We start from the raw sequence: 14,655 nt of genomic DNA, 5'->3' as shown, positions 1-14,655 counted from the left end.
ATTTAAATGCTCTTTCCACAATTAGTGATGTAGATAGCTAAAATATTATTATGCCTATTTTGTGGGTGAAGGAACAAAGGGTCTTTGAGATTAAGTGACTTGCTAAAGATCACATAGATGGAATGTTCTATCAAGTGTATCTGATTCTAAGACAAATGTCTACTTAATTTTCAATCATTTGCATGATGTATTTGCTCATATGATAAAGGGTGAATCAAAATGGATGCCTATTAATCAAAAGCAGTTATTAAGCAATTCTTACATGACAGGCACTGTGTCAGGTTCTGGTCATTCAAAGACACACACAAAAAGAAAGTATCTTGCCCTCAAAGAGCATATAATCTAGTTAAGGGGAAAAACATATATACATAAATGATTTACAAAGTATATACAAAACAAAAGCAAAGTAATTTTGTGAGAAAGGTGCTAGCCTCTAGATCCATCAAAGAAGGCTTCATGTAGAAGATGATTCTTGGATTAATTTTTAAATAAAATTAGGGATTCTGAGAGATAGAAGGAAGGAAGGGAGGTTGTTTGCAGCTTTCAGGATAGCCAATAAAAAGGGCTTAAATCAGGAGATGATGTACCGTTTATGAAGAAGAGGAAGGCTATTCTGACTACACCAAAGTATGTATGCAAGTGAGTAATATGTAATAATGTTAGTAAGACTGGTTGGAGCCAGGGAGTGAATGCAGGACTTCTAATAACCTCAGCATCTGGTCTCCTTGACCAGAGGCAGAATGACATGATGATTAGTAGCTTTAGTCCTGGAAGACCTGTATTAAAATCCTGCCACTTCTGATGCTTACTTTCTATCTCCAAGCCTCAGTTTTCTCATCTAGAATAGGAGGATTTTAACTCTGATATAACAAGAATTTCCTACATATCTGCTTTGTAACATACATTGTGTGATCTCAAGCCGGTCAACTTTTCGGTGCCCCAGGCTACTCAGAGTTCATATAGGAGAAAAAAGTTGCTGATCTGTATAAGTTGACAAGTTTTCTCCCTGCATTGATGAAATCACCGTATAAATAAAGTAAAGAACATTAGTAATTATTAAAGAATTTCTTTTGTCCAAAACATGATATAGAGCTGGACTTGGGGCTCTTAATCTGGGATGTAAACTAAATTTTATACACACACATATTATATATATATATACAGAGAGAGAGAGAGAGAGAGAGAGAGAGAGAGAGAGAGAGAGAGAGAGAGAGAGAGAGAGAGAGAGTCTGTTAATTGCATTTTGGTATATTGGTTTTCATTTGTATTTCAGTGTATTTTATTTTGCCCATTAAAAATGTTACCCTGAGAAAGGAGTTTATATGATTCATCAGACTACCCAAGAAGTTGGTCCATTACATAGAAAAGGTCAAGAATCCCTGACCTGGATGAATTATATTCAGAACTCACCACCAGGCTTCTACTTTGGACACATTCTACAAATGGATAAGGAATTAGATCTATAATTAGAAAGGAGGATGTAAATTGACTGGTTTGTCTTCTGGGAAATTGCAAAGCTCCTTTTATCTTGCTAAACTATTCCACATACAAAGTTCCATCTTTTAAATACCTAGAGTTGTTGTATATTTGTGTCATTAACAATACAATCTCAAAAGAATGAAAAATAAGCAGCGTGCAGAAGGCAATAGAGTGATATAGGGTATGTTTGGACAGACTGAAGAAGAACCAAAATGAAATATTAGAATACCAGCTAACATTTATGTATTGTTTTATATGTAGTACACAATTTCAGGTAATGCTAACAGCAGCCCTATGGGAAGGGAAGGAATTAAGCATTTATATAGTATCTGCTATATACCAGATACTGTGTTAAGTACCTTTACAAATATTATTTCATTTGATCCTCACAAGAACTCTAGAAGGAAAATGGTATTATTATTCCCATTTTATGGTTGAGGAAATTGACAATTTGCTCAATGTTACATAGGTGAATATCTGAGGCTGGGTTTGAACTCAGATTTATTCCTATTCTGAACCCAGTGCTTTATCCCTTGCACCACTTAATTGCTTATAATAATTATTATCCTCCTTTGGCAGGTGGGAAAAGTAAGTCAGATTATGTGACTTGCCCAGGGTCACAAAGTAATAAGTGTCTGAAGCAGTAATTGAGGTCAGTTCTTTTTGCCTCCAGCCCAGTGCCCTATCCACTGGATCAAATAGCTGCCTAGGATCTCATCAAAGAAATGTATGATTGAAAAAAAAACAAACAAAAAACATTAGCTTGGGGGTTGTAGGGCCTTAGTGGTAATTGTTTAACAAACAGCTCTCTGAAAGGAAAAAAAATATATATATACTCATGAAATACTTTTACATTTATTCTGCATTATTAATCTTTTCTATCTCTTTCTTAAGTCTAATCCAACATTAACAAACGCTTTATTGAAACAAAACAATAAATTAAAACCTTATTTTTAGTGTTTGCTGATTATCAACATTCAAATGCTCACCTTGGAAATTTAACAATTGATTTCCATGAAACAATTAGAGCAGGTTCCAACTCATCCTTGAGTGGACATATGGTGAGAATGGGTTTGTGGGAGAGTAATAGGTTGATAGCCGAAGTGCTCTGCTTATACTATCAGGAGAAATCAATGAAGATTGACTCATTTTGTCACATTCATATAGATGAGAGTCATTTTGGATGGGCAGACACAGAGGGGGTAGTAATCTGTCTATATCATTGGAAACAACCCCCACATTGATGAGATCTTCAATTTATTTGAATATTTTCATAACTACCAAACCTAGTTGTTGTGTAGTTTGAATACAATTAGGCAGGTAAAAATTGTATGATCTTTAAAATTTTCATAAATTCCTAATATTATTAATAAGTATTCTTAGAATAATTGAGGCAACATATTTATCTTCTAGTTATTGACTGAAACCACTGAATGGGTGAGTAAGGGCTGCAAGAAATGAAGTTTCAAAGAGGACTATGAAGTGGGAAGTGATGACAAGTCAGGGGCTGCCTTACATGCTCAGATGTCTATTTTGAGGGAAAAAAGAAAAGGTTAGAGGGGGCAACTCTTTGTGACTTTGGAGTTGAGGAGATGTTGTTAGCCCTTTGTACATGAAGGACATCTCTTTGTGACTTGGTCTCACTTTATTTGGCTCCGTTCATGTTCCACTTGTGAACTCCTGACTCTTCAGGACCCTGGAGAGTGACAGCCGGGAGCCAGGCTTCTGAAGATTAAGATCAAGACTGTCATTCACCTGCACAGGATGCTATCTTCTCACAGCTTTCTCTATTAAAAAAAAAAAAAAAAGCTGTTCATAATTCCCAAATGATTCTATGATACGAATACCAATAGAATCTCAAGAGTATATCTTGCATTTGAATCCCAGCTCTATTGCTTGTTATCTGTGTGATCTAACCCTCTATAAATTATCTCAGTTTCCTTATCTGTAAAATGAGAGGCTTAGACAATCTCATTTCTAATATCCATGCCAACTCTAAATCTTTGTTTTAATGATTCAGTCTCTTAAATCTAAACTTTTTGGTTTCTGGCTTTCTCTGATATCCATATTTACACTTATTTTGAGACTTGTAAAAGGTTTTATGTAAGAGATCTCATTTAACCCTTGCCAAAACCCTGTGAGGAAACTAAGGCTCACAAAGATTAACAACCCAGTTACACAGTGAGCTTCTGAGCTGGGATATGATCCCAGATTTTCCTGACTACACTTCTCTATCCACCCTTCCATACTGTCTTTCATCAGATATTTCTTTGAAAATCTGCATTGGGGATATTTTACAAGTGGTAATGGAGAATGTGACTGCATATGGAAAAATGAAAAATCGTGAGAAATGAGTTCAAATCCTGACTCTGCCTATATGATCTTAGATGAATCACTTAACATTTGTGAGCCTAAGTTCTCTCATAGGTAAAATATAAGAGTTTAAATCTACAATATTGGCTACATGGGTTAGAAATTTGAGTTGGTGATTGATCATTTCAGAGGACAAGGATGAAAAAGACAGTGATTAACTGTAATGTAAAAATGAAAGATTCCTCCTTTGCTTACGTATTGAAAGAAAGTCTGATCATTTGACTTCATAATAATCACATTTGAGAAACATTCTTATGGATGATTGTAATAATAGTGTGAAATTTTATTTCGGTACAGAATTTCTATTCCAGGAATTCCTCAATGGATAAAAATCATGGGTTAAAGTAAGAATAAATACAAAGGATTTAGTAGATAACAATAATAATGACAGTTATAATAATAACCTTGTGCCAGACACCAGGCTTTATAGTTGTTATCACATTTGGTAATTATGACAGTGGTTATAGAATGTTTTATAGAAATGCTACCTTGATAGTGATTCCCATTAAATTTTCTCTTATTAGAGGTAATTAGGTGGTACAGTGGATAGAATACTAGATCAGGAAGACCAAAGTTCAAATCTGGCCAGATCAGACACTTTTTGACACAAGGCGAATCACTTACCCTCTGTTTGTCACAGTTTCCTTATTTGTAAAATGGGCATAATAACATCTCTTAGGGTTATTAGGAGATGATATTTATAAAGTAGCCTAGGTAGCTGGGTAGCACAATAGATAGACTTCTGGGCCTACAGTCAGGAAGACTCATTTTCCTGAGTTTAAATCTAGCCTCAGACACTAATTAGCTGTATAACCCTGGGCAAATCAACCAACTTTATTTTCCTCAGTTTTCTCACCTGTAAAATGAGCTGCAGATGCTACTGCCACTCTAGTATCTCTCCTAAGAAAAATCCAAATAAGGTCACAAAGAGTTGGTCACAAAGTGATAGAACACATAGTTTGATAGATAGAAAGTGCTATATTAATGCCAGATATTATTATCTAATTAGTGCTCATGCAGACATAAATCCAATATTGGGCATTTTCTGGATCTGAAAGGATGCTTCTCCTCCATGGATCTTTTGTTCTTCCATTTTTGCAGCTCTCATTCTAGCTTCTCTCTTTATTCTCTCAAAGGAATTGAATAGAAGGTCTAGTTAACCTGCAGGCTTACTAAATATGATGGTGGCAGAATATCAGTAAAACTAATCAGGCTGACTCCTTACTAGCGCCAACCTTGCTGTCTGAGGCCCCTGCTTGTTAATCCTCTCTCTTCCCATTTGTTTCCTAATACACTGAGCTGAGCATCTTGATTTCCTATTTGTGGGTCCTACATAGATTTATATCTAACCTTCCTACACTTTTTGTTTTTTATTGACCCATCCATAATCATGTTTTAGTCAAAAAAATATATTACCTGGAGAGAATAGGAGGTAGCAGGTATTTTAGGGCCTTGTCGGCATTTAAGGCAGTAAGTATGACATTTGGTGGGAATGGGCCTCTTCTCATGATGGATTGGATAGTTTCATTTGCTGAAGACTAAACTGAAGGTGACAGATACTTAGCAGACTTGCTCAGCTTCTTCCCTCATTTTAGAGTGAGTCATACCAGAGTTCCATTATCCCATAGATCAACTTTCTGATCCAAATAGGGAAGATTTATCTGATGAGATTTATTCAATAACCTGCTATTCTAGAGTGTCCTCTAGTTGCCAGGATGAAGGGTACACAGGGAAACTTCTTTTCTTTTCTGATAAGGAGTTTTCTGAAGTTCAGGACTTTTATCTTCTTCCTAAAATTCTGCCTCCTCACAGGATCATAGATTTAGAATTGAGACCCTATAGATATTTGATTCCAGTGCTTCATGTTTTACAGAAGAATAAATCAAGGCAGAAAAATTAAAATTCCAAATCAAAACAGATAATAAGCAGGAATCATGTACTTTACTGTCTATGTTAACCATTTTGTGCACTGAATTTGGTTTTTTTTTTTTTTTTTGGCATAGGAAATTTGTGGTTCAGAAAACTCCCTTGTCAATGCTTCATCTTATAGTTTTAGACAGATAGGTGGTTTAGTGGATAGAGAATAAAGTGCTAGACTTGGAGGCTTCAGTTCAAATACTGCTTCTGACATTTATTAGAAATATGAAGCTGGGCAAGACATTAAATCTCTGTTTACCTGTGTCCTCAACTGTAAAATGGGACTAACAAAAGCACCTCCATAGGTTGTTCTGAAGATTAAATACAATTATATATTTTACATATATTATACATACAATTTAAAAACTTTAAAAAATACTATATAAATTCAAATCATTATTTCATTATTGAGAGCTGCTTGGGCACCACAAGATCATGGAACTTATTCAGGGTCAACTTCAACTCAGGTCTTTTGAACTCCAAAGTAGTTGTTTGTGAACTATGTCATGCTGCCCCTCATTTAGAGTATTATCCATTAAAAAAATCCTTTTTACCTCAAACTTGAATTTCCTTGTGGGATGTTGACACCAAAAATACATGGCATCTGCTTATCTATTCTGGTGAATATATGCAATTGCTGGTAAATATTGAATTCCTTCCCAATTTCATTTCATTGCAGGTTATAAGTTCTGATACAGAATCTACTGTCTCCTTCTGGATGATAGACACTGGGCAGAAAATCAAACAGTTTACGGGTTGCCATGGCAATGCAGAAATCAGCACCATGGCCTTAGAGCCAAGTGAGAAGAGGCTTTTAACTGGGAGCCCAGATGGTACAATAAAGGTGTGAACAAACTCTGGGATGCTGTTTGCCAGCTTTTTTCTCTATAGAAGCTGGGCCAAAAGATTCTGTTTGGGGGAAACTGCATTCATATAGGCATGTTTGCGTGTGTGTGTGTGTGTGTGTGTGTGTGTGTGTGAATGCTTGTGTTTTGGTCTTGCAAGAAGAGAGATAAGACCAGATGACATAAATTTATTAACAAAAAGCTTCAGTAACAAAGCTGTCAGGAAAATAAGTCTTGAGTGGATAAACCATGCTAAGCCATTCTTTAATGGAGGGATGATAAATGCAGCTAAATGGTTAAGTTCACAAAAGAGTTGCCCAGTAACCAGAACTGCTTTTACCTAACAACCCATTTAATGGAGCCAGAGACAAGTAGATGGCTGCTCCTTGAAAACGCTGACCAGCTTGTATTTCTGGTCTAAAACATGTGACTAATTCTGAAATGTCAATGACTTTTCCCTGGCCCCTTGTTTTTTAAATTTTTGCTATTTTTTTCTAGTCTTATTTTATTTATGTTTATTATCACAATTAACTGGACCTCGAGATAGGTTACACTTTCCATATTACTATAGGATATGATTTGCATAACCTAATATTAATTACACAATTATTAATTTATTTGGGACCATGATACCAGTTGTTGTTTACTACTATAATATACATATGAAACTTTGGGATTTTTTTTTTGGGGGGGGGTCATGATTTTATCAGAGTAGGGAATACTTGAACTGGAAATTTTGTCTATCAATTCAAGTTTGGCAACTTATCAGTAAATTTACAGTTGTAGAGAGTTACCTCAGCCCCTGAGAAAATAAATAGTCTGCCCTAGGTCAAACATTTAGTAGATAGAAGAATTGGGATTCGAACCCAGATGCTCTGTTGCCAAATTTGACATGTTTTCTTTCCCCTCCTATTGGATATTGTTCTCTACCCCAAACTCTGCAATCCAACAAAGCTGACCTTCTCTCTTCTTTGCACAGTATACTCTGTCTTCCATCTCTCTACCTTTGCACTGTCTATTCATTCTGCTTGCGATATTCTCTCTCCTCACTTTTGCTCATAGCCTCTCTCTTCCTTTAAGACACAACTCAAACACAATAATTTAGGTGAAACTTCTCTTTAACCTTCCAACAGCTAATTCCCTTCCTTAAATTATATTTAGCTACCTTGTATATATTTTAGTTATTTAGTATATTCATATAATATGAATATAATAATATAAATATTAATTTATATTTGTATTAATGCTTTTTATATTTATATATGAGTTAGTTGTCTTTCCCCATTAGAATATAAGCTTCCTGTATTGTTTTAATTCATTGTATTTGTATCCATAGCTTCTAACGTGATGCCAGAAATATCTTGTTAAACACTGGTAGATTGATTCATTCTCTTCCTTCTCAGAAAAACATCTTTTTTCTTATAAGAAAGAATAAGAGGCAAAAGTGATATCATCATATCAGCCAAATCAAACAGTAGCTGCAGTATATTGTCCCCACATCTGCAAAGGAGTGAGGGAGGTACATTTTCTTTCCTTTTCTTGTAGGCCTAGCATAATTTTTCCCCTTTCAGTTTCAATTGATTTGTTGCTATATTTTCCACTTATTTACTATGCTTAATGTGTGTATTGCTTTCATATATGTGTGTGTGTATGTGTATATATATATATATATATATATATAATTATATCATTTCATCATATATATAATGTTATTTCACCACATATATGTGTATATATATGGTAAAATGACATAATTTTTCTTTAATGGCCAACTGGGATCATTGTTTATTTGAATGCTTACCAGAAAAGAATTTTCTTACTCTTCTCCCACTGAAAACATGAAAGCCAGTTTCTGAGTAAGTCCTAGTACTTATCACAATGCCTGACACACAATAGGTACTTAATAATAATGGTTAGAGGACATCATTTTGTTCATTAAAGTTAAATAGCCCATAATTAGAAGCAATAATATGATTAAGATAGCCTCATTTTAAAGAAAGCAATTTTATATAAATCTCATATAAATCTCATGTTTTTCTAGTCTCAATAGTCATAATTTCTTCAGGCATGATGCACTTATTTGCCATAATTTGTAAACCATTCCTCAGCAGAAGAGTATCAAGTGGGCATGTACTTCCCTACATACTTTCTGATAAAAGTTTTTTAAAAATGGACCAATAAAAAACATTAGCATTCCATCATCTATTTTCCATATTCCTAGTAAACTGACTTTGAGAAACAAAATATCTCTTTATTAATATTTAATTATCTTAAATTCATTGGTAGATTGCCTTTGAAACAACTCATAAAATGCTTCACTAATAGTTACCATAGAGTAGACATCCACAAATATTTTAAACGGAAGTATATTCTCTTTAATTAATATATATTTGAACTAATTTTAAACTCCGTTCCTAGAAGAAAACCCAATGCATTTTTTATTGTTGTTTAGCAAAGAGAAATTTTAAAGAGTATAATTTCTTTACCTGTTCTGAAGGTAATTTTTTTCCTCCTTAAAGATTTGGGATTTCAATGGACATTGTCATCATACTTTGAATGTGGGTCAAGATCGAGCTGTGGATATTTCTCAAATCCTAGTGCTAAAGAAGACTATCCTAGTGGTTGGCTGGGAGAGGTATGTCCTTGGTTATCTTGTAACAAAAGACTGAAAAGAAGGTAGAGAAACTGTTTTTATGTTGGATTTCCAAATCTAAAAACAGAAGGGAGCATGGAAATGTTGACTCCCTCTGGGTCATTCATTTACTGGTGACCTAAATGAGGGGAATTCTCAGTAGGAGTTGACTGCTTATCAACTGAATGACAGATCAGCGAATCATAGGATGTAGAAGGACCTGGAGAAGCCATCTGGTGCTTATTTCTGGCTTGGGTGATTTGCTTCCTGAGAACATTAATGTTTGAAACAAAAGTTTTCCACCTTCTCAAAAAATCTCTAAAGGAGGTCCTATTTTTCCTGCTTTAGTATCACCTTCCAGAACTTCACAATTTTTAATCAAAAAGCTTTTAAGACTTCTCTTCAATTCCTCCAGTTATAATTTGAGCCTTTTTTTAAAGACAAAAAGCAGATATCCAACTAGAAATGTATGTTGGAATATTTTAAAATTTGTTATATGGTAGTGGCCTTGATAAAGCACTTATTGTTTTCCTGGAAACATTCTCCAACTTTCATCTGGAAGGATTTTGTTTTGTTCTTTTCTCATGAGAACTGAAAGATGCAGCAGATCCAGGTATTCTAAGGCATCATTCAGATGAGGAAAATTAAAGGGGCCTGAATTTTGAAAATACAGTGTCCCATAAATTTGGCAGTACAGAAAATACTGCTCTAATAGATAATTAGCCAGCAGTTATTCACTGTCGAATTATCATTTTAATGGCTTGCAGGGAGTATGGGATAAATTTTCTTTTTCTTTTTTCTCTTCATCAGATTCTGTCCTCAGACAACTAACTGTGCTATATGAGTGGTTTTTATTAATTATAGAAAAGACCTTTAATCCAAGCACTAATGCATAGAGACACATTAGCAGATGGAGCATATGGCCTATCATTTTTTCCCATAGAAATTTTGTTTGGTAGGAGACCAAACTGTTCTACATAATACTATGACACAGTTCTTCAATATATGCTTCACAAAGGCAAGTTGCTTCCTGTCCATGGGAGCAATCATTATGACTCATAGTTAATTCAGCAATTTGCATTCTATTCATCTCTGTGCTAGGCACAGATACTCACCAGGGTGAAGTCTGTGGGCTAGGCAGTGTGTCTTAATCACAGAGCCCAGAAGACTGAGGGTCACATTCTGCCTCTGACCTATTTTCTTTGGGTGATCATGACAAAGTAAAGTATAACCTCTCAGTGATCTAGACAACTCTCTAAAGCTGTGAATTTTAAATCATGATATACATCAATGGAGGGAGTTCCTATGTGAATTCCTTATAGCCCCTTCTCAAACATATATATAATATGTGTTGTGTGTGTGTGTGTGTATCATATACATACATATATATATATATATTATGTCATTTCACCATATATAATGTCATTTCATATATATATATATATATATATATATATATATATTATATATATATATATATATATATATATGGCAAAATGACATAATTTTTCTTTAATGGCCAGCTGGGACCAATGTTTATTTGAATGCTTACCAGAAAGGAATTTTTTTAGTCTTCTCCCACTGAAAACATGGAAGCCAATTTCTGAGTAAGTCCCAGTACTTATCACAGTGCCTGACACATAATAGGTACTTAATAATAATATTTAGAGGACATCATTTTGTTCATTAAAAATAAATAGCCCATAATTAGAAGCAATAATATGATTAAAATAGCCTCATTTTAAAGAAAGCAATTTTAAAAATTGGAAGCTTAGAGCCATGTAGGGTCACTGAGTCCAAAAATATCTTGACAGAAATCTAGGGGCAGCTGTAGATTAAACACCAGATCTGGAGACTAGCTGTATGATTCTGGGCAAGTTAGTTAATTTTAATTGCCTTGGGTTGGGGGGGGGGAGGGAGAGAAATCTAAAGATCAGTAGTCTGACTTTCTCACCTGTCATTTGGATGTTTAGTTGTCCTATATTCATGTATTTATCTTCTGTATCCTACTGCCATTCCTTTGCACATGCTGTTTCCTATGCTGGGAATTCCATCCTTCCTGATTTCTGCATCTTGGAAATCTCCCTTTAAAGCTCAGGGTGTGACACCGCCTTTATGAGGCCTTTTCAGAACATCTCCAGTCTACACCTTCCACATTATTTTCTCTGAATATATTTTGTATCTGCTTGTCTGTACATATTTATTTCTTGAGAAAATGTAAGCTCCTTGAAGGCAAAGGCTATTTAATTTTTTATCCCCAGAGTCCAGAAGAACAACTGTTACATAATAAGTAATTAGTAAATAATTGATTAAATTGATTAAATGATTAAATTCATTTGAACTGAACCCAAAAAGACTTTGGAAGGGAGTTTTGAGAATGCTGGAAAGAGAATGGAAGAATTCATCTCTCTAATCATCCTCTAAAGCAGTCTTGGGAGTTCAGGGGGATGACATGCTTTTTTGGCTGAAACAAATAAAAACCCTTAAACATCTATTTGAGTGGAAGCTAGAGCTGACAAATCTGTCACTATTGGTGACCTATTAGTCATAATTGGAAAAAGCAACACAACCCGTCATGAAAGTTTATACCTTTCAAATATAATGGAAGGATCAATAAATTGTCCATTATGATGTTTATTCACATTTCCACGAATTTGTGAACTATATTTCCTGAGAAAAATGGATTGAAACGGAATATATTTTATACTATCTGAGCCTGGATCTCTTTTATTGGAAGAATTTAGAAGAGGGGCTAAAAAATGTTATCATCAACTGTTTGGAAAAGGGGAAGCAGGATTGTCGATATTTTTTATGAACTACAAATGTCCTGGTGTAGCATAAACAACTCAGATCACTCTTCTGAAAAAGCTTAGGGATTTGAGAAAAATAACCTGAAGACTACCAATTAAGCTTCAACAACCTCTTCCCAAACCCAAGGGAAATCTCTGCCTTTATTACTATCAGTCCATGAACTTATGTCAACACGTACAAGTGAGTTTAATCTTTCTGTCTGGTGGTCACTAAGGAGCCACTAACTAACTGCTAGTAATTAGTAGGGATCATTTGATTAGGTTATCTGGGTATTTCTGTCAAAGCTATGGAACCAGTTTGCGTCCCTGTGTAGACATAGTCTAAAAATGTTGATTGTCCTGGACTTAAAATTTGCTGATTATAAAGCATATATATTTTGGTGAAGGTTGAAGGCAATGATGATTGGCTCCCAAGAGCATTAATGTCTGTAACAAGAGGCACTGATGTAATGGTACTTTGAACAATTTTAAAAGGACCTCTTGTTATTGAGAAGGAAATATGCTGAGTCCAGGAAGCACAATCTGGCTTCTAGGGTATAGTCAGTACACATCTAGGATTACAGCTTTAGAACTGGAAGGGACATTGGGGCCAATTAGTCCAACTCCTTCATTACAGGTGTGGACTGGGAGTTCAGAGAGGTTATGGCTTGCCCAGGGTTATATAACTATTGAAGTTCTCAGGAGCTATTTAACCAAGTTCTTCCTAAACAGCACTCCTAAAACACATTTCTGACTGGATCTAAATACATAAAGACAAATGGATTGATGAACCATCAGCCAGCAGAATTAATCAACCTAGCCAATGCATCTATATCAACTATACCACTCTAAATCAGGCTCCCATTCCCTTTTGGACTATTGCAGTAACATCTTAATTGGACTCCCTTCCTCATTCTAATCCATCCTCCACAGAGCTGCCAACATGATTTTCCTAGCACAGGTATGACAGATTAGTTCTTTCAGTGAACTGAATGCCTATTGTTGCTGTTGTTGCTGTTATTCAGTGGCTCTTTGTGACCCCATCTGATGTTTTCTCGGCAGAGATTCTAGAGTGGGTTGCTCACTTTTCACATCAAGAAACTGAGACATACAGGGTGCAGGGACTTGTCCAGAGTCACATAGCTAGCAAGTATCTGATATTGCATTTGAATTCAGGTTCTCCTGACTCCAGGCTGGCCATCCCTATTGAACCACTTAGCTGCCCCTCCCTAATGCTGATAGGACAAAATATAAAATCTACAGGCTTGTGTTAAAAATTGTTCACAACCAAACCCTAATTTCCCCTTTCAACTTCCCTTTACTCACACTATGATCCAACTTAACTGGCCTTCTCGTCACGTTTCATATGTGACACTCCATCTTCCTATAGCATTTTCTGCTGGCCATCTCTCATTCCTACAAGCTTTTCTCCCTCACTTCTATGTCTTAGAATTCCCAAGTTCCTTCAAACCTCAGACCAAGGGACATCATCTACATCACGTTTTTGGGTCTTGACCTCTTTGGCAACTTGCTAATGCCTATGGATCCCCTCTCAGAATAATGTCTTTAACTATAGAAATAAAACACATAGGTTTGAAAAGGAAACAGATTATATTGAAATATAATTATAAAAATATAAAAAAACAGCAACAACAAAGCAGAGTTTCCAGACTCCAGATGAAGAACTTCTGAATGAATCTATGTGAATCTTACAGAGAACCTACATGAAGGTTTTCCTGATTCTTCTAGTTGCTTCTAACTGCATTAGATCATCTGTTTTGTATCTTTATCTGTTAAGTGTCTTTCCTTACCAGACCCTAAGTTCCATGAGACTCTTTCACTTTTGTCTTATATCCCCAGGGCCTATCAAGTGTCTGAGAGCTTAATGAATACTTGTTGACTAATTGACATGCACTTTCTTGAATATCTTGATCTAATCTTCTTGGTAAAATCATGGTCATTTTACTTAAAAGTTTCCTAGTGTTCATTTTCTTAGCCATACAATTTGAAAAATACCCATTTCCTCCAAGTTATAAAAAGATGAAATGAAATAATATATATAAAACACTTAGCAAAGCTTGAAATGTTCCATACTGTATATATGAATCATTATTATTTGTCTGTATAAATGGCCTCAATCTCTATGTCTCCTTTGTCTTTCTTTATTTCCCTTCTGGGGTCCTTTTCTAGTCATGTAGATTTAATCCCATCCCTGTGGCAGTTTTAAAATTCATAGGTAAAACCCTAAAGATATATAAGGATATACATAAATAAAATACTAAAAAAAGGCAAAAGAGCCTGAGACCTTCATGCAATATGTAACTAAAAACAAATAATCACTAGTGATATAGCAGCTGACCGGGCTCCTTGCTCACAGTAGGTGTTCAGTAAAATTTTGCAGATTAAATTTGGAAGTCAATTTTTGAAAGTAACCTGAGTTTGAGGATTTCATGGAGTCTTAGGCAGAAAAGCTAACCATCATAAAATATAAGATTTTTTGCAGTCATCTAATAATGGAACCATAATTCTCCCTATCTCAAATGGCTTTACTTTTTACTTTACAATATGGATCCACTAATATTTTTCATTGCTACTGCTAATTTTAGAATATTTGCAGAAG

General features: G+C 35.0%; 1 protein-coding gene across 1 annotated transcript in view; it reads left to right on the top strand.

Moving 5' to 3' along the window:
- Positions 1–14,655, top strand: part of WDR49 (WD repeat domain 49) — a 181,211-nt gene that overhangs the window by 101,953 nt on the left and 64,603 nt on the right. Inside the window, exons 8-9 of the mRNA XM_051990484.1 lie at positions 6,449–6,613; positions 9,134–9,249. Of these exons, the coding sequence (XP_051846444.1) occupies positions 6,449–6,613; positions 9,134–9,249 (281 nt within the window). The remainder of the gene's footprint in view (positions 1–6,448; positions 6,614–9,133; positions 9,250–14,655) is intronic.

Source organism: Antechinus flavipes, chromosome 3 (assembly GCF_016432865.1).
Source record: "Antechinus flavipes isolate AdamAnt ecotype Samford, QLD, Australia chromosome 3, AdamAnt_v2, whole genome shotgun sequence".
Classification (NCBI taxonomy): domain Eukaryota; kingdom Metazoa; phylum Chordata; class Mammalia; order Dasyuromorphia; family Dasyuridae; genus Antechinus; species Antechinus flavipes.
The sequence above is the reverse complement of the archived record's forward strand: the minus strand, read 5'-3'. Positions and strand labels throughout refer to the sequence as shown.